Consider the following 23,729-nt stretch of genomic DNA (forward strand, 5'->3'; position numbering starts at 1 on the left):
GACCTGAATATGGGTGAGTAGACTGAATTAGTAGCCTGTATGTGTTTATGTGGAGAATTACATCCCAAAATGTCAGCTCTAGAGAGATGCTCATGTAGCCAGCTGATAGTATAAAGATTACATGATTATGGCTTGTCTTTGACAGCTGTCATGCTGTGAAAATCTTGGATTCCTGGAGTTCTAGACAGATCAACTCCTGGTGTTTCTGGAGGCGGAATCTTGTTAGCATTGTAGATTTGCCTGGAACAACTCAGCACTGCTGTGGCTTGTTTTCCTGCCCAGCTGGTAAAATGCTTCCCATAAACTTTTCCAGTTATAATTTGTTCTGTCTTTCTAAAACCACCCAGTTCCATATTGCCTAAGTTTAAACAGTCACACCTCATGCAGGTGAATGCTGAATTCATGTTCACCTTCCACTTGAGGTGGCCATGATGTTGAGAGTTTGGGATTTTCCTTTTTCCCCCAATGCTGAGATGAAAATAATGCTCTTTTTTTACCACAGTTTTTCTGCTCTCCAGGGTGAAACTGAAGTGCAAGGAGGAGGAAACAGGTGTGGTAGTGGAGCAGAAGATGGAGTGCTTGCAAGGACCAGTGGCAGGTTTAGAGAGGATGAATTCTGGCAAGGTTTGACTTGTGCAGCAGTTGGTTCTGGTTGGTCCCCAGAGTGATTCTTGGTGCCAGGGGCACTGGCACCTCACTGCCTGGTTAATGCAGCACAGCTGGGGCCAGAACAGCACAGCAGAACAAAGGTGGCCAAGGCAACACATTCAAGATGTGCTCTGGGGAAACTGGGAACTGCTGAGGACATCTCCTTTAGAAAGGGAGTCATTAAATAGCTCAGGAGTGCCCTGAAAGCTCACTGTGAGAGAACACTTGTGGTGAAGGGAGGAAATGGTGTATTCTGCAGCTGAAAATGGACTCTGTGGTTTTGGTAATGGGGCTGGCCTCAGTCAATGCTGCTTTTTGCTGCTTTTGAGAAGGAGCTGTGGTGTGTTGAGAAGATATTTTGGAATAATAGCTCGAAATAATTAGGGAGCTCTCTGCACTAAGTGCAAGGCAAGATAGTAAATTTAAATGGATTAACCTGTGTAATGGTTTGCATTATGTACAATTTACTGGATGTTCCTGCCTTCAGACCATTCTAGTGTTCAGCACAGAATGTGATTTTCATGAGGCCCTGGCACAGGTGCCCAGAGCAGCTGTGGCTGCCCCTGGAAGTGTCCAAGGCCAGGCTGGGCAGGGCTTGGAGCAGTCTGGGACAGTGAAAGGGATGAGCTTTAATGTCCCTTCCAACAGCAACTATTGTGGAATTCTGTGGCAGTGGTGCCTAGTGGTCACTCCTGCAGCTGAGCCTTTCAGAGCAGCTCCACGAGCTCTTCAGGGCCAGAACTGCCCTGTCCTCCAGCAAGGTTGAAATGTGCCCAGCACTGCATCTGCTGTGCTCTTGGTGCTCATGCCAACAACCTTAATTAATCCCCTGCTGGTGATGGCCATGAGGGTAAGAACCAGTTCAGCCTCTGGGCAGGCAGGGGGTGCCCATCCATGCTTGGGGAATGTGATGAGATGATGGCTGGCTGGGATTTCAGGAGGAAAATGTGGGTGCTTTTATGGTCACAACCACTGGGAGTGTAAGCAAATGTACAGCCAGGTTTGTTCTGAGCCCTCAGAACATAAAAACAGCAGAGATTTTTTGATTCCCAGCAAATCAAAGAGTTTTAGAAGTACTAAAGAAAATCAGCTTAACCTTCAAAACATTTGGAACATCCAGAGAAAATCAGATGTGTGAGTGGCTTCTGCTTGTTTGAGTGTGCTGCCCATGACATCAGATGATGCCAAATCGTGGAATCTTGTAGCCACACTTGGTTGGGAGATGAGAACAGTGTAGTGTTCCTCCAGGGGCTGGTGGCAGTGCTTTGTGTAGTTTGTTCTAAAAAATACCCATTCTATAACAGAAAAAAACCTGAAATCAGGTAATTTAAGAAGTTAAAATAAAGTTATTTAAGAAGGTAAAGTGCTTTCATCTGCTGTGAGAAATAATTCTCACAAAGGATTTGAGAAAGTACTGGCACTTGGTTTCTGTGTTGGACCTTGATGTTTGCTATTTGCTCATGCTGGAAAAGTTTAATTCTCAACTCCAAATCACTGCTCAAGTGACTCCACACCATTCCTTTGGAATTCCTAAGGGGAATAGAGCAACAGCAACACAAAGAACAAACCCAGGCCCTTGAGTGAGCATCACCTGTTTTCAGTTTTATCATGCTTTTTCTCTGAGAAATAGAGAGTTTCATTGCATTAACCTGTTCCAATTAACGCCTCAGATCTTGATCATTCCTACAAAATTAATTTAAGCATAGCCTTTTATTGGTCTGGATTAATTGTGCTACTTTTATCACAGATAATAATATGAAAGAGATGTATATGTAGTTTGTATTTCTAGGTCAGGAGCACAGCAAATTATTAAAATATCCTCTTGTCAATTGATAGCTATGCATGTCTTTCAGCCATGTTCCTTAAAAGTAGGCTAATATGTGCTTAAGAGAACTAATTGCTATCATTATGAAGAGAAACAATGGGTGTGATGAGACTCTGCAGTGGTTTGTCCTGCAAGCTGAGCTCTGAATCCTGTTTTTGCCAGGCTGTTGGAGCAGGGGAAGGCTCCTGGTGCTGGGGAATTACCTGGGTGCATTACCAGGGCTGCTGGATGGGAAATGTTCCCTGCAGATGCACTCAGTGTCTGCCTGCTCACAGATTTCAGTCTACAAAAACAGCCTGTGCTTCTCCAATCTGTTTTTTGACAGCTTCATGATAATCTCAGGTTTTGTCTTCTGGAGTAATTGCTGGGAGATGGGAGCATTTCCACTTTTACTTTATCTTGACCTTTTCTCACAGTAGGAATCCTTTTACATCTGTGACTTCAGATAGAAGTTATGAACTGGAGGCAATTAAATTTGGGTTTTTCAGCTGCTCTCCAATACCTTCCCCAAGGAAACAGTGAAAGAATAAAATATTACAGAGCAATAGTAATAAATCTATGTTATTCTGAATCAGTGGGATATTAGTTGGTAATGCTGACTAAATCCCTTGAGGTGGAAAATGAATGTTTTGTGTGCTTATTTTAATCACACAGTTGGGATCCTAATGCAGAGCTAAGACTGGGTAATGCTTCCTGTTCCCTTCATCTCTGGTGGCAGAGCACCTAGAATGGCTTTTTTCAGTATTTAATGGAATTTGTGGCAGTCAGTTAGTATGGATTTTTTTCCTCCTAAAATCAAGTGGGAAGGCAGGCTTTGGTCCTCTCCAGCATGAGACAGAGTTTGGTAACAGAGCTGCTGCTAAATCTGCTCTCTGCTATGAGTGAATTCAGCAGATACAGGGGGCAGCTTTGGGTAAAATGTTACATTTAAAACAAATTGTGCTCAGATCTGTTTGGAGAATTTCCCTGGGAGATGTGTAAGCTTGGATGTGCTGAGGTGTGAAAGTGCTGTTGATTCTATTATCACAGAATGAGATGGGTGTTAGGGGTGATTTGCTTGGGTATTTTCTCATGTTTCATACATTGCTTTATGAAACCAGGTGAGTAGGTATGTTTTTGGGATTTTTTTAGTTTATGCATAAAAATATATTAATTTTCAAAACTGGTTTTCTTTACAGCATGTGGCTAGTGCTTGTCACCTGTTTCAGATTCTGTGTGGTACTGGGCTTGGCTTTGGGAGCCTGGTGAAGCCTGCTGAGTTCAGTCATCTTCTCACAAAGCCTGCAAGAACTTTCCTTTGAAGAGGGCTGCATTCCAGTCCTCCTTTCACAACCTCTAACATCTGACAGGAGTGTAGAAGCTGCTAGTACCAGCAGGCAAAATTGTCCTGGCACACTTAGGTGTAGCTGCCAGTGATGCATTTCCTTATCTGAGAGTTTTCTTATCAAAAAGGAGAAGTTCTACCCAAGCTGGGCTGAAGCTGCCCCAGGCAGGGTTCCTTGGGGCTGTGTGTGGTTTATGTCATCCCTGTCCTGCTCTCTTTGTGCTTGGAGAACTCTGCTCCAAGCTTGCCTGTGGGCTTGGAGTTCCAGGGCTGGTTCCTGCAGAGATGAGGGTCCTGCTGGTGATCCCCATGGAGGAGGAGGGTCAGGATGGTGATCCCTGGAGGGGCTGAGGGTCATTCTGGTGATCTACAAAGCAGGAGGATCACTCTGGTGATACTGTTGAAGGAGGAGGGTGGTTCTGGGGATCCCTGCAGAGGAAGACAGTTATTCTGGGGATGCTCATGGAGTGGTTTTGGGGATCCCTCCAGAGGAGGAGAGTTGTTGGGGATGCTCATGGAGCAGGAGGGTGGTTGTGGTGCTGTTGGTAGGAGTTTGGGCACATGCTCCATGTTACTGGTAGTAAGGATGATGTGTCTGAACGCTGTGATTCACCTGCCGTGGGAGGCTCGATGCGACCCAAGGCCACCCTTGCGATGGGGTGGCTCCTGTCCTGATGTGACACGGGCTTCTGTCCTGTCCCCGCTGTGACACCGGCTCCTGTCCCGGTATGACACTGCCTGTCTCTGGTGTGACACGGGCTCCTGTCCCGTCTCTGGTGTGACACGGGCTCCTGTCCCCGCTGTCCACCCCCGGCACTGTCAGCGCTGGGCTCCCGCCGCCATGGCCGCAGCCGCGCGCTGGGGCCCCCTGCCGGGCACAGGTGTCAGTGCACTTTGTTACGAAATGATGTCACGGGCTTCGGTCCATGACGCCGGCGTGACGTCAGCCCCGCCCCAGCCAATCAGCGCGGGGAAGGTTGGGATGGTGACGTAAACTGCCCTAGCAACAGTCGGCGCGGCGCCGCCCAATCAGAAAATAGCTGTGGGCGGCCGTGAGCCAATGGGAGGCGGCGGAGGAGGACGGCGGCAGGAGGCAGGTCCCCTCGGGCTCCCTCCGATAAGATGGCGGCGGCGCTGGCGATGGCGGCGGCCGTGGCTTTGTCTGCGCTTAGCGCCTGAAGCGCGGCCCCGGCCCGGGCGGCCGCTCCGCTCCGAGCAGCGGCGTCGGAGTCATGACCGCAGAGCCCGTGAGGTACGGCCGGGCCGGGCGGCTCCGCGGCGGCCGCGCGGGGTGGGGCGGGGCCGGGCCCGGCGCGGCGCAGCCCTGGCGGGACGGGCGGGAGGCGGGATGGCGGCGGGCGGGCAGCGCCGCGCTCGGCCTGGGCGGCGGGGCCGGGCCCGGCGCGGAGGGCGGGAGGGACCGCGCCGTGCGGCGGGAAGGCCCCGGGGGCGGCCCCCGCCCCACGTGCGAGCGCGGCGGGAGCTGCGCCGGGCCCCCGCCCGCGCCTCACGCCCGGCGCAGGCAGCGGCCGCCGCCGCGGGGCCGCTCCGTCCGTCCGTCCGTCCGTCTGTCTGTCCGTCCGGCCTTGGGGCTGGCGCGGAACGGCAGCAACCGACAGGCGCCCGGGAAGCCGGGCTGGGAGAGAGGCGCCATGTTAAAGTGTTAATAAATAGTTGTCTTTGTGCGCTTTCGGTTTTGTGCGGATCCCCGGGGCTCCGAGCCCCGCCGTCCATCACCCCCAGACACCGCGTGCCCGGAGCGCTGCACCGGCCGCGAGGGGCTCGGGCTCGGCCCTCACGCTCGGCCCTCACTCACACGGCTGCAAACCCTGGTAGGGAAACAGCGCTGTGTGTGTCCCCAGTGCTCGGCACCCTGGCTTTACTGCTGAGCCTTGCGGAAAGTTTTTGCTGGGGTCATTTATGTGTATCCTCACCTCCCGCCTTATTTTGAGTAGTTCATAACAACTGTGTCATTTTTGATAAAAGTTGAAGGGATAGTGGTTTTTCTCCTCTTTTGCATTGCTTGTTTTTGAAGCTTCAACACTTCCAATGAGGAATGTAGAAGAAAAAGGTTTCTGATGATTATCATCGCTGTTGATGTTGATCACATGCTGATGTAGGTCATGAGCGTTGCAAATACACATTATTCGGTGCATGACTTCCCAGCAGTTAGCAGTTTCTTCTGCATGTATTTTTTCCTTATTTTGTAAGACAGAGATGGTCCATCTCTCATCCTTTCTCCTCACTCCCACTTTCTGCCCTCTGTGTTCTTGAAGTGCTTTGACAGTTTAAACAACTTCTTTTGTTGGACTGTTTATTTTGTTGTGTACACTGAAGTGCTAATTAAGGAGCTTTCTCCTTTTTCTTTTCCAGCTCTTGAAATCAAGTGTAGAGTTTTATTTTTGTAGAACAAAAGGATCTGAGTTACTAATATTTATGATCTGATTTGGAGTCACCATTAGTATTGTATATTCTGAGAAATGCTCTTCCATTTGGACCACTTTACTTTTTATTTTATTGTGATTGTCATATTTTGTTCTCTGTTGTCCATAATCTTGTTTGCTTTCTTTTGAACCACTGGTCTGTAATATACAAGGTTTGTATATTTTTTCATTTCCATGTTCCTATGTTGTTATTAGTACCACAGTTAGTGTTACTAGCAAGGGGATGCTTTGGACGAAGAGGACACAGAAGCTCATACATTTTCCATGTAATTCTTAGATTACCTGCAGAGAGGATGGGATGATTTCAGATTATTGGTGATTTTGCTGGTCAAAAAGCACGGACAGAACAGGTCTGAGATTGTGTGCAGTCCTTGGGTGGGATCTGCCCACAGAGCAAGCAGCCCTGTGACAAACAGCTTTTTAGTAGATGGGCATAACAATTTTCTTATGCACCAAACTTTCCTTCTGTTCATGAGCTCAGTTCTCATTCAGTTTAAATGTTTGCTACAATTCCCATCCCTATAGAGCTCATCTGGAGCAGTTTGTAACTCACCAGATGTGTGCCAGGAGCTGCACATGGCCCTGGCCATTGCATGGGCTTTGCCTTGTTGTCCAGTCCAGTTCTTCCTAAAACTGGAGGTGGAGAGAAGGAAATGAAGAAGAAAAACACACCCTGTCTTCCTCTTTTGTTTGCATTTGCCACTGAGACACACACTGCCTGAGTTTGTGTCACTTCACCCTCTGCTCTCTGCAGTTTGTCCCTGTCAGAGGTGTGCAGAAATAAAGGAAATAATGGGGGGATTGCTCTTACAATTATTGGGAAGAGCAAAAAACTTTATTTGGATGGAAAATTTATTCCCAGCACTTGTGGAACATTGACTTACAGTGTTTCAGAGGAAAACCATCAATCCATACTAGTCTGCTCCCAGAGAAGTTTTAAACTTTTGTTACAAGAATATTTTTATTCAATATTAAGATTCTGGGAGTCTCTCATGTTCTGAATGAGAAATTTAGAATGATGAAAACTGGAGTAACCTCCTAAGAAACTTTTAAAAAGTGCTGCCTCTGTAAATATTTATAAAGATGCCTCAATAACTTTTGCCCCAAAAACTTCTCTTTTTTTTCCTCATTGTTTCCTTTTCAAGGGGAGGAATTTTTGTCATAGTGACCCAAACTGTTGCTGCCAGTTCATACATTGTACAGCATAAGCACAGCAATAGGAAAAGAAAACAAGTTTGGAATTTTCCTCACTATCTGGTAGTCAATGAATATAGTTTGTTTGTTTTTTTTTTTTAAAGTTGGCAAAATAGGCTTAGTTCTCGGGGTTTTTTCTATTCAGACTTTTCACCTCATGTTGTGATATTGGTCACTTGGTTTTAAGGTTTTTTATTAAATTGTCTGCATTTTTGAGTCAGTTGTGTTCTGAGTGATATTGCAGGGTTGTTTGAGCTGTGTTACTTGATGCCACAATGATATAATTGGAAGTAAGTCAACACCAATCTTCTGTATTCCCTGAAGGGACAGTGAGAGTTCTCTGTCTTCCACACTGTTCTGGAATGGGCATGGGCAGATTCTTCAGCTCTTCCTGAAGAAGAGCAAAACTGTGTCATCTTCAGTGCCAGCTGTGCCCCAGAACCAGTGTCTGCAGCACTTAAATGAAATGAAATTACTGCAGAGACTTTGTTATTTCTGGTTCTGTTCAATACTGTCTGTTAGGGCTTTGCAAATTTTTTATCAGGGTCTTTATGGGGCTTAACTGAAGATATCCTAATTTTCTAGAAAACAATTTGGTGCATCAGAGAGGTGTGTAACACAAATTCTGCAGCAGGGTGACCTTAACATTGTGGGGATTTGGAATTCTCAGTTTTCTGTTATAGATTAACTCCTTGTACCCTCTGCTTGAAGGGTGGAAAAGAGACTGCTTTTCATGTGCTTATACCTCACCAAAAGAAAATCTCAAAGTAAGGCTAAAATGTGCTGTGTTCATCATAAAACCAAATGCCTGCAGCTTGTGACCAAGTACATTTTAGAGTGGATTACCAGCAGGGTCTTTTCTGAAGGGAAAGCCCAAGGATAGTGCTGAGCCTCATGAAATCCCATTTTGTATTGCTGGAGCTCAGCTCGTGCCTGCAGGTGATCTGGAGACATGAGAGAGTTCATGGATGGGTCAGTGGCAGGTTGTTCCCTTGGTGTGGCAGCAGCAGAAAGAAGAAATAGTAGAAATTCAGTGGCAAATATAATGGAAGGGTTTATGTTGACTGTAAAAGAGGTGAAGTGTCCTGATTTATTTGCTAAAGGAGAAGCATAAAGCTTTCAGTCTGTGATGAAATGTAGTTGTCACTCAGGGTGGGTGATGGATTGATTTGTGTTGGGGGTTTTTTTTGTTAGAAAAGGAGTGAAACCTTGAAAAAATCAAGAACTTGATGACACAGGTTGCTGACCAATGTCAGCTGCAGTGCCATTGAAGCAGTTCATTTGCAAGCCCAAAAGCTGCACAGTTGTAGAAATTTCTGTCTGAGTGTGTCCAACTGTAGGTTTTAATAGGTTCAGCCTAGAAGCTTTGGGCAAATGCATCTGTCATATAAAGCAAGACTAAAAAATAGGCAATAATTTGAGACTGAGGTGGCTTTTGTCTTGTAAAATGAAAACCTGTGCTTGGGATGAGCTACAGCCCTCAAAGCTGTGACAGCTGTGATTGGGACTGTGTGGGAGAACTGAAGGGCCAGGCTTTGATTCTCAGCAGAGTTGGTGCTGAAGGAAGTTTTGTGGAGAGCCTGTGATCAGCTTCAGGGAGCAGAAAGCAAATGAAGCAAAAGGTGTTTTTGGAGTTAGGGAGCCTGATGCTCTTGGTCATGGGGCCTTCCCTTCCCTTCCCTTCCCTTCCCTTCCCTTCCCTTCCCTTCCCTTCCCTTCCCTTCCCTTCCCTTCCCTTCCCTTCCCTTCCCTTCCCTTCCCTTCCCTTCCCTTCCCTTCCCTTCCCTTCCCTTCCCTTCCCTTCCCTTCCCTTCCCTTCCCTTCCCTTCCCTTCCCTTCCCTTCCCTTCCCTTCCCTTCCCTTCCCTTCCCTTCCCTTCCCTTCCCTTCCCTTCCCTTCCCTTCCCTTCCCTTCCCTTCCCTTCCCTTCCCTTCCCTTCCCTTCCCTTCCCTTCCCTTCCCTTCCCTTCCCTTCCCTTCCCTTCCCCATTTTAAATACACCTTGGTTTGTGTGTTGTATGTGCCAGACTAATCTTCCTTTCCTGATTCAGCAGAGTAAGGTGTGTGCACTTCACATGATTTTTGTCTCACGAAGGTGAAAATGTTGTGTTTAGGTTTCAAGTGGCAGCTCCAGTCTTTCTCAGCTTGCAGGGTGTTTCACCATTGAGGTTACACTTCAGTGTGGCATTGAAACCAACCTAACAATGAGATTGTTTGTCTTACTTTCACCTTGATGATGTTGCTTGTTTGGGTTTTTTGAAGATCTCATTAAAGAAAAGGTTAAAAACAAAGTTTTTGTTTTCACTTTTTAGTGAATGAAGTGTGATAACTCACAGCATGTGAACAGAAAGAAATTGTGTAGTTTTCCTTGAACAGAATAAAGGGTCTCTTAGTGACTTTGAACTGTTGCTTTCTCATTCCCCTTGTGTGTCTGGAGGAAGATAATTCTGTTTACTTGTCTGAACCTGTTATGCTGTATTTCAGCTCCAAAATTACTGCACCCACATCATTTGAGTGTCTTCAACTGCACCAGCTATCACTTGATTAAGCCTCTGTGGATTAAAAGTCAGTTCTAAACAAAGTTAAAAAGTGAGTGTGTGTTCACAAAGTGTTGGGTACAGAATCTCTGATGAAGTGCTGGATGCCTCCACCCCTGTCCAGTCAGAGCTTTGGTGTTCAGGTGTTTTCTGATGTGTCTGATGCAGTCGGTTCAGTGTGGTAAATTCCTCCTGACACAAGGGGAGTGCTTTGCTGTGATCATGGTCAAACCCAGGCAGCTCAGCCAGCAGGGCTGTGGGGTCCCTTGGAGCCTGGCTGGGCACTGTCCTGGTGTCCTCCTGTTCCTGAGGCATCTCCAGAGGTGTGGAGTGCAGGAGGGAGGAGAGCACTGGCTGTGGGTGGCACCAGGTGTGTGCAGGGTGGGAGGGTTTGTGTCCTTGGGCAGCACAGCTGCTTCATGCCAACACAGCCAGCTTGTGAGAATCCTGAGTGTGAAACCTCACCTGGTGTGGCAGAATTGGTGTGTCACTGTAAGTGAGGTCCAAAATATGAATCTGATCTAGGACTTACAGTGTCACATTGCTTTTACCTGCAGAAAACCATTGTTGAGTTAAACAACAGACACTGGGATCAAGTGCTCTGTTTTCCCACCATTATAAAATCATATTTTACTTGTGCAAGTAATATAATGGTAGGCTGATTTTATTTTCTGGTTTTATATTTTTTCTGACAGAAGTAGCTTTTCTTAGGACATGGCAGGTATGGTGTGTTCACTTCATTTTTTAAATTGGGATAAGAAAATAAAACAACTCCTACTGGCCATTTTCCCCTCTTTCGCTCTTTTCCACAACTTTAAGTTATTTCATTTATGTATGTTCAGCCACAATATTGGCATATTTTATGTAAAACAACAATGTAGGCTCTACCTTTGTAACTGAGCTCTTTGAATTGGGCTAATTCTATCTCTTTCCTTCTCATCAGGAAAAACTTTTATGAAGATTTGCAGGTGACAGAATTATATCAAGGCTTAGGAATAGTTTCTGTTCCCACCATCCTAAATAAAATACTGAGAGTTTCGCTGTGGGTTGTTGGATTTCTGCTGTTCACACAGGGATACAGGCTGAGGCAGAGGATGGCAGTTTGCAGACCAGAAGTTTAAAAGTACATCTGGTTTTATTTTTCTTTAATTATTTTTCCTAAGGATTGTTTAATTTTGGCTGCTTAATAGTTGTTCTGCAGTGTTTCAGTTTCAAAAGTGAAAAATGACTGAGACTTAATCTGAAGCAACTGTAAACATGAATTGAAAAAAAAAACTTGTGCCTTGAACTATGTGAAAAGTTTAAACGTAGAAAAATCTTAGACAAGTGTTGAATTTCAGAAAGACACATGGTTAAAAAAAGCATCTTTGTCAACATTGGGATAGATAAAAGCTGGAAAGGACTCCTGTGCCACTGAAATGCATGAGGGACACTTGTTTAGAATGTTAGTTGGTAGGTGTTTGTTTAAAGAAAATGCAGCTTTCCAATTACTGTTCCAGATGTTGACGAGAACTGGGACATTCCCCACTTCCACTTTTAACATGTCTTAAGAAAGCAAACAGAAACTGAGTGCAGGAACGAGGGTTTCAGTGCAGTTTCATGGTTTGCTGCTGAGGTGGTCAGTGCTGCTCTCTGGTTATGAATTTCATCACCTCACCTGCCTTCAGAAGAAATATGATCATGTGAATGTGTGGCAGGTTGGATCCAAATGCAAAGTGTTTGTTTGTTAACATTTTATTTGTCCTGGTGATGTGCTTTGCTTTGGGGAGGGGCAGTCAGCAGCTGGCACAGGGGTGAGGTCGTGGTGGTTCCCTCTGTGTCACTGCCCCTCCTCAGCTGGGCAGGGCAGCGAGGGGACATTGAAAAGTTCAGGTTGAGATAAGGACAGGGACATCACCCAGCAAGTGCCATCATGGGTAAAACAGACTCTGCTTGGGGAAATCAGCTGAATTTATTGCCAGTCAAATCAGAGTACAGTAATGAGAAATAAATCCCCAATGTTAAAATGCCTTCTCCCCATCCCTTCCTTTCTCCCAGGTTCAACTTTACTTCATTCTCTGCCTCCTCCTGGTGAGCAGTGCAGGGGGTGGGGTCCCTCCCTCCCATGGGAGATGGTTCTCCATGGACTTCTCCCATGTGGGTCCTTCCCATGGGCTGCAGCCCTCCCTGAGCTGCTCCAGCGTGGTCCTTTCCCATCCCAGGGGGCTCTGGAAGGGGCTGCTCCAGCAGAGGGTTCCTGTGGGCTCACAGCCTCCTCTGGGCATCACTGAGCACCTGTGGGGTCCTCCTGATGCCTTGGGAGGCTCCTGGAGCAGAGTTAAAGGATTAAAGTAGGGATTTATTAAAAGGCTTTCACAGGATTCACCTTGGGCAGCACAAGAGCCCAGCCAGGGCTACACCCAAGCTGGATGAGGGCCATGAGTTCTCACACTTAGAAATTTTGGTCCATTTCCATATTGGGATTAATTGTCCAGTTCCAGCTCTGGGTTAAGCAGTCCCATTCTCCCAGTTTGCTCTCCTCTATTCTCTGTTGTTTGCACTTTTTGGGGCTGAAGCTGCAGTGGTGTCCTTGGCTCTAGCGTTGGAAAATAATTGTTTTGTGTGACTGAGCTGTGAGGAGAACTGCTAACACTTTATATGAAGTTCAGAGTTACATACTAGTGCAGTACAGAATCTGGGAAATATGAAAGCTGAAATGTAAGGCTGCAGCTGGATCTCTGCTCTCCTGTGGGCCCCCACGGGCTGCAGCTGGGTCTCTGCTCTGACCCTGATGTTCCCTCTCCCCTGGCCTCAGTGTCTGCAGGGCTGTTGCTGGCACACACTGGCTCCTCTCTCCCTTTTTTGGGAAGGTTTTTCCCTTCCCAAATACACAATCCCAGAGGCACTGTGGGCACTGCTGATGGGCTCAGCCCTGGCCAGCAGTGTGTCCCTCTTGGAGCAGGCTGGTGTTGGCTCAGCTGCACATGGGGGAAGCTTTTGGCATCTCTGCCCTCAAGTTTGTCACCCTTGGAGCCCCCCACTACCAAACCTGGCCACACAAACCTGCACAGGTGAGGGCATCCAGGGAACAGCAGCTTGGAATGGAGCATGTTATGTCTAGATTATGACACAACCTGTCTGGCTCTTTATTTATTCTAATTATTTATGGACTCATTTATAGGTAATTTGCCTGCCCTGGATGTTTTGTTACTGTGTAAGGGCCAGGCATTTATTGTTTGCTTTAAGAGCACTTGCTGTGAATGTAGGTGAGGAATGGTGCATTCCAAGGTAGCTCCCAAGGTCACAAATCAGGTTCATGGCCAAACCAAGAATAGCAGGGCACCTTCCCTTTCAGTGCTGTTTTAACTAGGCTGAACAGTGTTGAAATAGCTCTACAGTGGTGGGGAAGCCATTTGCTTAGAAAACTCAAGTGTGAAAACACTAATAAATAAAATACTGTGGGGGCTGGCAGTGCAGAGGAGCCTGTTTGCCTCAGTAGTGCTTCAGAGATGGTTTTACATTTTTAGGCTCCTGTGTTTATTAAAACCACACATTTATCAATTGTGATCAATTTAATAGTGACTGGGTCTCTACTGCAAAGAATAAGCATTTTCCAGTAGAAGCTTTAAACAAAAATAATAGATTATTATTTCTCAAGTATAAATGAATGACATAAAATCACTTTTGTACAAAACCAGATGAAGTGTTGCCCTAAATTAATATTTTGTAAGTGTAACACCTTTACTTAGATTTGACCTGGTATTCCTTAACAAAGGCTTATGGTATGAAATAATGAATAATCAAGAGAAAAAGCAAGTTGAGAAGACTTTTTACTTTTAGTTTGTATATCATCTTTTCTGATTGGTTGTTAGCAAGAACACTTTGCTCTGAAAATGATAATTTGACGTTAGTTATGATAAGAGTTAATGAATGGTAGAAGATAATGTTCCAAGTATTAGTCACAGACACATGCATACTATTGTGAATTCATTCTCTATTGGTAATAGTAACACTGAACTCATCTCTAGCTCCCATTTTCTTTCTAAAATGCTGTTACCAAAACAAGTTATTTATAAACTAAATGAGCAGAATTCCACATGTGTGGCTTTTTTTTGTTGTTGTTTTTACTACCAAAAATGTACTTTCTTGTGGCCTTTCTAAATGTGCTTTATTTCTTCAGACCATCTGGAATGGATATAAAATCTCTTTATATGCTGTTACTATCAAATAATTCTGAACAACTCTATTTTTTTTTTTCACTTAATGTGAGTAAATTGTCATTAAATCTCCTTTCTAAAGGAGAGCATGCAAGCTGTTGAGACTGCAGTATACCATTATCATCTTGTCTAATGTTTTCCAAGTGTGCCTTCCATCCATGAGAAAAAGAGAAGCCCAAGATTAGGGAGCTGGCAGTTGTATAGCAGCATGAGTCCAGTAATTAGAGGGAAAGACTTTTGGACAGATTGAGAGAAAAATTTTAAGGTACTCTAGAGAGTTCAAGAGCTTTGTTCTGCTCTTTCAGGCTTGCTCCAGTGATTGATGGTGCATGTGCAGTCTCAAAAGAAAAGTGCCCTTCACTCATGCAGAAAATCTTTTCATTGCAAAGTGCTATTTTGTTTTATTTTGAGTATCTCAGGTGATTTAAAGAAATGGCAGATGATTTTTTTTAAATGGATGGTTTATGCTGTTTTATGGGGTTATTTTCACTGGTTGGAACAGTCACTGGCACTGATGGGAGGATGTTCACTCACAGCTCAGGAGAGCACTCAGCTGCACGTCCTTCTGATAAAATGAGATTATTTTTTTAGCAATAACAAATTGAAAGGCAGAAGTTAATAAATTGATGTGTTCAGAGAAACAGTAGTGATGGTAAAGGTGACTGCTCAGGTTGAGTATTCACAAGTTCTTATGAACCAATGAAACAGGCACAGAAAATGTAATTTCTTCTTGTTATTAGAAGATTATTTTGAAATTAATGGGGAAACAAACAGTGAGAAGGGTGGGAAGCCTTTATCCTTCATCTGGGCTCACTTCTGCTGGGGATAGGGCAGGCCAGGAGTGGGAAAAGCATCTGGAGCAGCAGATAAGGAAAGGATGATGAGTCAGGGCAGATCAGCTGCAGATTCCAGGGGGCTGATAAGGAGGGCAGGGAGCAAACAGCTCCCTGGCACCTTCTGAGCAGGGCCTGAGCACCCTTGGCCTCAGTCAGGGAGCTGGAAAAGCCTTTCCTGGGAAATGGTTGGAGTTTGGGAGAAATAAACCATGTGAAATGGCAGGGCTGACACGGGGGTTATGAATGGAACAGCTTTTTAAGGCAGGCCTGGCATGCAGATGTTGATTTTTGCTGTAGTCACTAAAGGTACTCAGAATTGTTCCTGGGGTCTAAAAGTGTCCAGTGAAACTTGCCAGGGGATTCTTGTTTATGAATTAATCATCAGCACTCTAACAAACAGATCAAGGAATGATCAGGTCCTGCATGGTTGTTTGTTGACAAAAATGAACACCACACAACATGTTTGTAGATGGTAGATCTAATAAAAGGTTTGCATGAGCAAACTTTCAAATCCAGTGGACCTGTCATGTTCACTGTCATATTCAGTGGACCTGTTTGTGGCTAAGTGTGCAGGTGAAACTCTTCTGTGAGTTCTAGTTGGGTTTATATCCCAAAGGTGATGTGTTTGTTATTAATAATTTTATTATTCTTACCTGTCTGGCTTCTGACAAGTAGAATATTAATTTTTTGCTGTCTTCATGTCATAGCAGCATTACCACTCAGACTTTCTTGAATTTTGTCAACAATTGTATTGAATATAATTGTATATAAACAGTGAAAATTTCTTAAAATAGACTTTTTGTGCGTTTTTGTCAATAAGACTGCACCTAATATTTCACTCAGTATTTAGAAAAATTCCATGTTTTTTATTTGCTCTGATATACAGAAACAAATGTTTCCATCTCTTGTGGATGTGTATTCATTGAGATTAAACATAAGCTTTCAAGCTTGATAAATTGGAGTGAGATGTGTAGGTAACCCTGAGTATTACTTGTATTTTAACAGTGAAAGCAAGTTGAATACTTTGGTACAGAAACTCCATGACTTCTTGGCTCACTCATCAGAAGAATCTGAGGACGCAAACTCTCCTCCAGCATTGTCTAAAAACAAAAGTATAGGTAAAAACACATTTTATGTTCATTTTCAGTGTATATGTGATCCTAAAGTCAAATAACTTGGTGTTGTTATTTCACTATATCACACTTCACTGGGGTAATTACACCAAGTCTTAATGTGATTTAAGTGGTGATAGCTTGATAAATGCACAATAGGCCTTTGATACAATATTTATTTCAGTTCTGAATCTTTCTAAAGGTGAAAAAAATCTAATCTCCTGGTAGTTTTCCTTCTCTGAAACATGAGATATCAGGCACAGGTATTTGCTGTGCTAGGAGTTCCTTGTTCAGTGTTCCTGAATTTATAAATGCAGTGTCTTGGTTTTTCTGCTGTAGTAATGCTTTTGCAGTCATGGTAGGTGTGGGAGAAGTTCTGTAATTTGAAAAAGACTTTTTACATATAATCTAGAGACATTTGAAAAGAAAATAATACTTTTTTAAAAACTAGCGCCCTACACTAGGTCAAAAATGGAAATTTTTACTTCTAAGTTAGAAATAGATAACAAAGTTTAAACACTTCCATGACACTGACTAAAACTGAAATTATTTCATGTCAGTACTGAATAAAATCTGTTTCCAAATTTAACTGGTTAAATTTGTTTATTAGTTTCACTTGGACTGGATACAGGTGCAGAACCTTTCAGTCTGTCCTGCTTAATGAGCTAAAAGTTGTGTTGATGTGGTGGAGTGCAGGAGAAGAGTGTGCTGGCTCTATTAGAGTTTATTTTCAAACTCCTGTTGGCTTGAGTAATATCTTCCATTGACTTTCTGGCATGCAGTTTTTATCTTTTAATGTTCTGTTTAGAGAGAGTCTGCTGCCTGTGGCACTCACCTCATGTCAGCATCAAACTGAACTGTTAGCACAGGAAAAAAGAAACTGCTCATGTGGTGCTTCAGCAGAACAGTAAAATAAACTGTGATGTAGATGCATCTCAAAGTGAAATTTTTCTGAGGAGCACACTGGGAAAAAGAATTCTCCCTTTATCCTCTGTAGTTAAAAATTAGCATTTGGTTCCTTGCTGTAAAACACAGATTGTCTTTGAAATGGAGACACTTGCAAATTCATAGCAGACATAATTTAGTGTTGGTTTTGAGATCTAAAAGAACATATTAAAGTTGAACAGTCAGAATTAAACACTTAAATATTAGGAAATGCCAGAATTTACTATGCAAATTTCCTTCCCTTCCCAATGTTCTGTGCATAACAAAAATGTCTTTAGCAACTGTGCTTCCTTTTTTTTTTTAATTAATCCAGAGGGTGCTCATTACAAATAGAAGTTATGAATGTGACTGGGACCAAATCAGATTTTTTTAGTAATTGATCTTGTTTTGTTCCAGCATTTGGAGGAATGAACTATTGGGTAGAATGTTGTTAGGAGGGATGTGACAGTGTTCACAAGGGTCTTGAGAATGAGGGAAGAGATGAGGATCTGACTCCATGTTTCAGAAGGCTGATTTATTATTTTATGATATATATTATATTAAAACTATACTAAAAGAATGGAAGAAAAGATTTCATCAGAAGGCTGGCTAAGAATAGAAAAAGAAGGAATGATGACAAAGGTTTGTGGCTGGGACAGAGAGTCTGAGCCAGCTGACTGTGATTGGCCATTAATTACAAACATCCAACATGGGCCAATGACAGATGCACCTGTTGCATTCCACAGCAGCAGATAACCATTGTTTACATTTTGTTCCTGAGGCCTCGCAGCTTCTCAGGAGGAAAAATCCTAAGGAAAGGATTTTTCAGAAAATGTCATGGCTGCAGAGGGAGATGATGCTGAAGGTGGTTGTGTGTGACCCAGCAAGGCTGGCTGTTAGAAATCACTTGGCTATTAGCTGGTATTACTTCATCCCCTAAACTTTTGTGCCTGCCACACACAGAGGTCAGCTAAAACAGGAAGCAATATTTGCTTTATAGCCTTAATCATGTTCTTTATCCCCTCTGCACTGGAGCTGGATGTCTCCCTCCTTTCCAGCAGCAGAGAGCTCAGCAGAGCCAGCCTGCCTGCTCTTGTTCAAGAGTGGAGCAGCAATCCCAGGGGAATCTCTGCTCCCTGACAGCCCTGGAGGGGCTGGGCAGAGCAGCCAGGTCAGCACTGAGCTGGGAGGGGGTGGCTGCAGTGGGCACGGAGAAACTGGCACTGCAGCACGTTCAGCTGCTGGTGGAACAGCACATGAGCATCAGGCTGCCAGTCTGAATGCAGAGTCTGCTCTCACTGGGGCTGCCAGAGCAGGGGAAGCTCTGCCAAGCTCTCTAAGCTGGTATTTTCCATGGGTTTATCACTTGGGCAGAGTTGGTCAAGAGTAGAAAGTGGGCAGTATCCAGGCTCCAGCAGAAATGTCACCCTCCTTCCACATCTCAGGTACCTCCCTCACAATAGGGAATGCCTGTAGTAAAGGCCAAAAACATTGTCTGCCTCCATTTTGTATTTCCTCCTTCATGTGTGGAAATGGCTGAATGATTTTCCCTGCAATTTACTCAGCTCTGCAGAGGTCAAATACCCAGCATTGAATTCTCTGAGTGATTCACTTTTTTCAAAGTATAGAAATAAATTGTTTGGTTTTCCCAAAACTGAAGTTGAAGGATAGAGAAGTTGCAGTGCTTGTAGTCATCTGTTAAAAATCACAAATAATCCTGATAAGTATCCTGTAATTATACTTCCTACTCAGTAGCATCTGTTAAAATCCTTCCTAAACTTTTGGGGCAATTTCATACAAGAATCATTCAATCACTGAACTCCAAACTTTCCCTTCCATTTCCAAGACTGGTGGATTGGAGGAGGTGCCAATAGGTTGCAGGTCTTTAGGCTTTATATTCCACAGTTCCCAAGTTTGAGAAATAGGAATTGTCATCAGAACTTGGATCAGATGGAATTTTTGTCTGTGGTTCCATGATCCCAGATTTAATACTTTGTTCCTTATGTCAAGATGTGTGAGAGAAAATACTTGTAGTAAATTCTTAGAGATCAGCAAAAATGCACTGATGATGATATTTCTGTATGCAGTTGCACTTGCAGTGCTTCAGTATTTCTTCACCAGCAGCAAGGCTGCCAGGGACTGAACTGAAAGGGATTTCTGAATTATTTCTGTAAAATGTATGCCACACCATGGAATGTCTTTTCTGTTGTGCACCAGTTTGTCTCTGGAAGTCACATTTATCTCTGGCCAGGTGAAACATAAACAATGCTGTGATGTGCAATGTGAAGAACTTCTGATGTTCCTTGCATTTCAATGGACTCCTTAAATTTCTGTCCACAGGTAAAAGCAGAGAACCTAAAGGAAGTCCAGCTTCAATGGAGAACAACAGGGACGAGGTAGGAATAAAAATGCTTTGAATTCCAGTTGCATGTCTAGGGCACAGTGGCTGAGTTCAGTCTGTTACTTTTGCAATAAATACTTCAGCAATACAGTCAGAATCACCATTAATGTCATCCCCCTTCACCCTGTTACTCAGATAACAGTTGTTCTTTAGCAAATATGCTTCCTTGTTGAAAAAAATAAAAATGGGCACACTGGATCTATGCTAAACTGAGCAGAAATTTTTCATGTGGTGTTCTATTTCTGTCTGTTCTCCTATTGGAGACATTCTGGTGGATAAGAGCTTAACATTGTAGAGAAAACACAAGTGCCAGTGTCAGGCCTTACTTTGCCTTTACTGCTGTAAATTCAGGTGTTTTCAGGTGCCCAGCCCTAGTTGTGATCTGAGTGCAAAAACAATTGAAAAAATCAGTTTTGCTCTGAGGGCAGCCAGTGCTTTCTGGCACATGAGGCACACACCAGGAGTGTGTTGTGCTGCAGTCTGTGGCTGCAGGCTGCCACTCCTGAGTGCCAGAGCCCTCTGCAAGGGTGTGTTGGACAGGGCATGGTTTCTTCACATAGCAAGAAGAGCATTCCCAAACCTGTGTGAGCTGCTGACTTCTGACCTGAAACTCCAGAGATTCAATTGAACTGAACTGGCCTGACTGTTGAAATTGTCACTTGTACTTACTGCTTTTCCTTATTTTAAAATTATTTTAAAATAAAAATGATTTTTAAATTATTTTAAAATAAATTAAATAAATCAAAATAATTTTAAAATTATTTTTTATAAGGGCACTGGTGATTTCTGACTTGTTTCTAGTTAATGCAAGAAACTGGTTTTTGACAGTTCCTATGGCTATAAATGTGTTGACTTTTACATTTTTTTCTTGTTTCTAGGGAAGTAGTTCTTCTGAAAGAGCCAAATCCTTAGGATCATCCCGTTCCAAAAGGTTGGTTTGGAAAACAAAAACAAATAAATCAATTTTTGGCTGTGGGAAGCTATAGAAAAGTGGGTGCACTGTTTAAAATCCATGAAGTTACGGAGTGCTGGTAAAACAAATGCCTTATAGTACACTTAAAATTCAAACCATTTCTCAGGATGAAAGGTCAAGATGCTAAAGCTTGATTATTATTTACAAAGACAAGATTATTCCATATCTTCAAGACAAAGGAGTTTATACAAGAGTTCCTTCAGTCTTGCTGTTTGTACATGTAGGATTCTTCCCAAAATGTAATTTGGGTCATACAGAAAAATGTTTTATGTGCTCCACTACTGGGAGAGTGCAGCATCAGACTGTGCTGCTGAATTGTCCTGTGCAGAAACTGCCATTTGCTGTGTCCCTGCTTTCCCTTTTTCCTTCTTTGATCTAAGAAGTATGGAGTGAATTGTTTGTCAGCTGCTTGAACCTAAGGAAACAAATTGTTTGTGTCCCAAGTGAGAGCAGACTTACTCCAGTCAAATTCCTCATCTGCTCTCAGCTGGTGCTCACTCAAATTCTGTTCTCTGATTTTTATTAAATCCAGTGAGCAGTGCAGGGAGTTGAGCTTTCAACAGCTGCCTTAGTGCTGCTCTTTAGAAGTCTGTATCTCTTTTCTCTCTCCTTTCTATCAAAGTTGCTTTATTTTATCATGTCTTCTGGAATTAATATTCTTCAGTCTCCTTTTTATATTTCTCTTGATGCCATATTTGCAAATGATTTTATATTTGGCTTTAGTTTCTCCTCATCTTTTGAATCCAGTGTCCTGCTGAATTCTTTTTTATTTATATACTTCTTTAGTCCTGTGTTTTGCTTCCTGTCTTATCACTAAAGGGATTTTCACTCATCCATTTACCATATTGTACCTTGTATTGACAAAAGCAGTGTCCTGCAGTAGTTCATGCATTGCCTTCAGACTACTGAAAAATTTCCCCCATATTATTTTCTTTCCATCCTAACGTAGTAAATTCATCAGTTTAAATTGTTTTGTGGAATTCTGTCAGTTGATCCTTTTGTTCAGTAGTCAGCTTTTTCATTTCTTTTTGCATTTCCTTCATTATCTTGCAAGCATCTCTTCTGACAAGATGCTTTTTGTAATTTGCTGATATCTGTGTGTTCTCTTTGTGCTGCCTGTTAAACTTGGAATGATGGATAAAATTAATGAGCAGACATTCACCTGTGTTTCATTTAGGCTTCTTTCCTGGAATTATGACTTTCTTAAAAATACATCACACCTTGATTTTACAACAAAAAGATTTTATTAGTATATACTTCTGTTTCACGTGGGAGGGGAGAAATCATGTTCCAAACCAGAAAATTATCCTAAAATTGTATAGCAATAACTTGGAGCATTCCAGCTCATAATGTCTTTAATTAATTTAAAAATAACTTAGTTTTCACAGTTCATATGGTGTTTTGCCTGCAAAGCTTACCTGAATTGCAGTTTGTACTGTTTGTCAGAACATGTTGTTTTTTTTTTTTCTGTCTATGCAGGAAACCCACAGTTGTAACAAAATATGTTGGGTCAGATGATGAACAAATTGCAGATGAAACTGTAAATGAAGATATTTCAAATGAGAACTCAGAGAATGATGTAGATATGCAAAGCTTGCCTAAAGGTAGGTCATGTCTTCTTTTTTTTTTTTTTTTTTGCTTCTGAATTCAGCAAATTTGCCAAGATTATGATGCAGCATAAATAATTCACTAGAATGCACATGTACCAGTAAAATGCCTCTTGAAGGTCCTGTTGGTTTTCTGCCCACAAAATGAGGAACCTGAGCACTTTCAATTTGGAACCCAGCAAATTTTAATCTGTGGGTGCACAAGGATGTGCTGGTGGCTTAATTTCAAGTGCCTGCTGACATCTGTATAAAACCATCACAAAACAGGGAAATTATTTATTCTGTCCAAGCTCTGTCACTTGGAGGTCTTATTTTACTGTTCTGTCTTTGGGGTTATTAGCAATTAGATCAACAAAAGCAAAACTAACTCTGGGGGGAAAATGCCATTATTGGATCTATTTTTAAGCACATTTTTTAGAAACAGTTAATGCTGTAGGCCTGCATCCCTCTGCTCTTAGCTGCAGTGTGAGTTGGATTAATCTCCATTTCTTACCTATGAAAGTGACAGGAAAAATTGCTGCTCTTCCCTGTGTGAGTAGCAGTATTGAGAGCAGTCACTCTAAAATGATTTTTTCAAAATATTAGATCATTTTCAGTGTCCTCACAACAAAACTGGGCTCTTAAATAGGAAAGAGGTGTTTTTTCCTTCACATAATTTTGATTAGTACTTTGTTTAAATGAAAATATCAGATTTTGAATATTGTCAAAGACAAAGCAGGTTTTATGCTATTGCTTTTTTGTGTGTTTCACACTGAAAAAAATGAAGATGAGGGAAACTGAATAGAAGGGGGCAAAGAGAGAAGAACATAGGGTTTTGAGGGATTTAAATGATGTCCTTTATTGGTAGCAGTTCCTGTCCTGCACCCCCAGCAGTGTGACAGTCCTGTCATGCACGTGCCACAGCAGAGCACAAAGAGCAGAATTTGCTCCTCAGCCCATTCAGTCCTTGCCTTCTGTCCTACAGCTACAGCACAGATGTAGTTTGAAATATGTGGTGTTGGTTTTGGGTTTTGTTTTTGGTTGGTTTTTTCTTTCTGTGAACATCTGTGCATTCAAAACTATGTTGAGTTTTAGTCAACAGATTGCACTTTTTTTTTTTTTTTTTTGGCTTTATTAATCAGAACTTTTGCACTTCGCTTGGATGTGTAATGGTTTCCAATTTCTAAATAAAATTATTCTAGGTACAGTGGTTGTACAGCCTGAGCCAGTGCTGAATGAAGACAAAGATGATTTTAAAGGGCCTGAATTTAGAAGCAGAAATACCGTTAAAATGAAACCTGAAGCTCCCAAAAAGCGTGGAGGTAAATACAGTTTAAAACATCTGTTGAAACGGGTTTAAATTGTTGCTTATGACCACATTTGGTACATCTAAAAATTGTCCGTATTTCTGATAAATTATCCTAAAAATACCTCCACTCTTCTGGCTTTTTGTTCATTAAGGATTTTAGCTGGTAGAAATTAGCCTCCATTGCTGCCCCTGCAATGCAGCAGTGAAAGCTAAGATTAGTTCCCATTAAACTCCTTATTTTCAATAGGTATAGGATGCTTCATTAGGTGCAGTTGCTTTGTTGCAATCAGGTGTTACAAGTATTTCTTTTTTAAAGGAATTGAACACCATTGATACAGGAATATTCACTGACTGACCAGGAAAGCAGCCATGTTTGAGCAGGGACATGTATGGGCAGATTATCCATCAGTGAGCTAACAAA

General features: G+C 42.8%; 1 protein-coding gene across 2 annotated transcripts in view; it reads left to right on the forward strand.

The window, feature by feature from the left end:
* The first annotated feature begins 4,875 nt into the window (after positions 1 to 4,875).
* ATRX (ATRX chromatin remodeler) overlaps positions 4,876 to 23,729 on the forward strand; it is a 69,462-nt gene continuing 50,608 nt past the window's right edge. The window contains exons 1-6 of one of the 2 annotated variants that reach the window (XM_058032341.1): positions 4,876 to 5,049; positions 16,009 to 16,121; positions 19,380 to 19,435; positions 20,319 to 20,371; positions 21,893 to 22,017; positions 23,202 to 23,321. In XM_058032341.1, coding sequence (XP_057888324.1) covers positions 5,030 to 5,049; positions 16,009 to 16,121; positions 19,380 to 19,435; positions 20,319 to 20,371; positions 21,893 to 22,017; positions 23,202 to 23,321 — 487 coding nt within the window. In that variant the 5' untranslated portion in view covers positions 4,876 to 5,029. The remainder of the gene's footprint in view (positions 5,050 to 16,008; positions 16,122 to 19,379; positions 19,436 to 20,318; positions 20,372 to 21,892; positions 22,018 to 23,201; positions 23,322 to 23,729) is intronic. The other variant, XM_058032343.1, reaches the window with a different exon arrangement.

The sequence above is a fragment of the Melospiza georgiana genome, chromosome 12, assembly GCF_028018845.1.
Source record: "Melospiza georgiana isolate bMelGeo1 chromosome 12, bMelGeo1.pri, whole genome shotgun sequence".
In the NCBI taxonomy this organism is placed as follows: domain Eukaryota; kingdom Metazoa; phylum Chordata; class Aves; order Passeriformes; family Passerellidae; genus Melospiza; species Melospiza georgiana.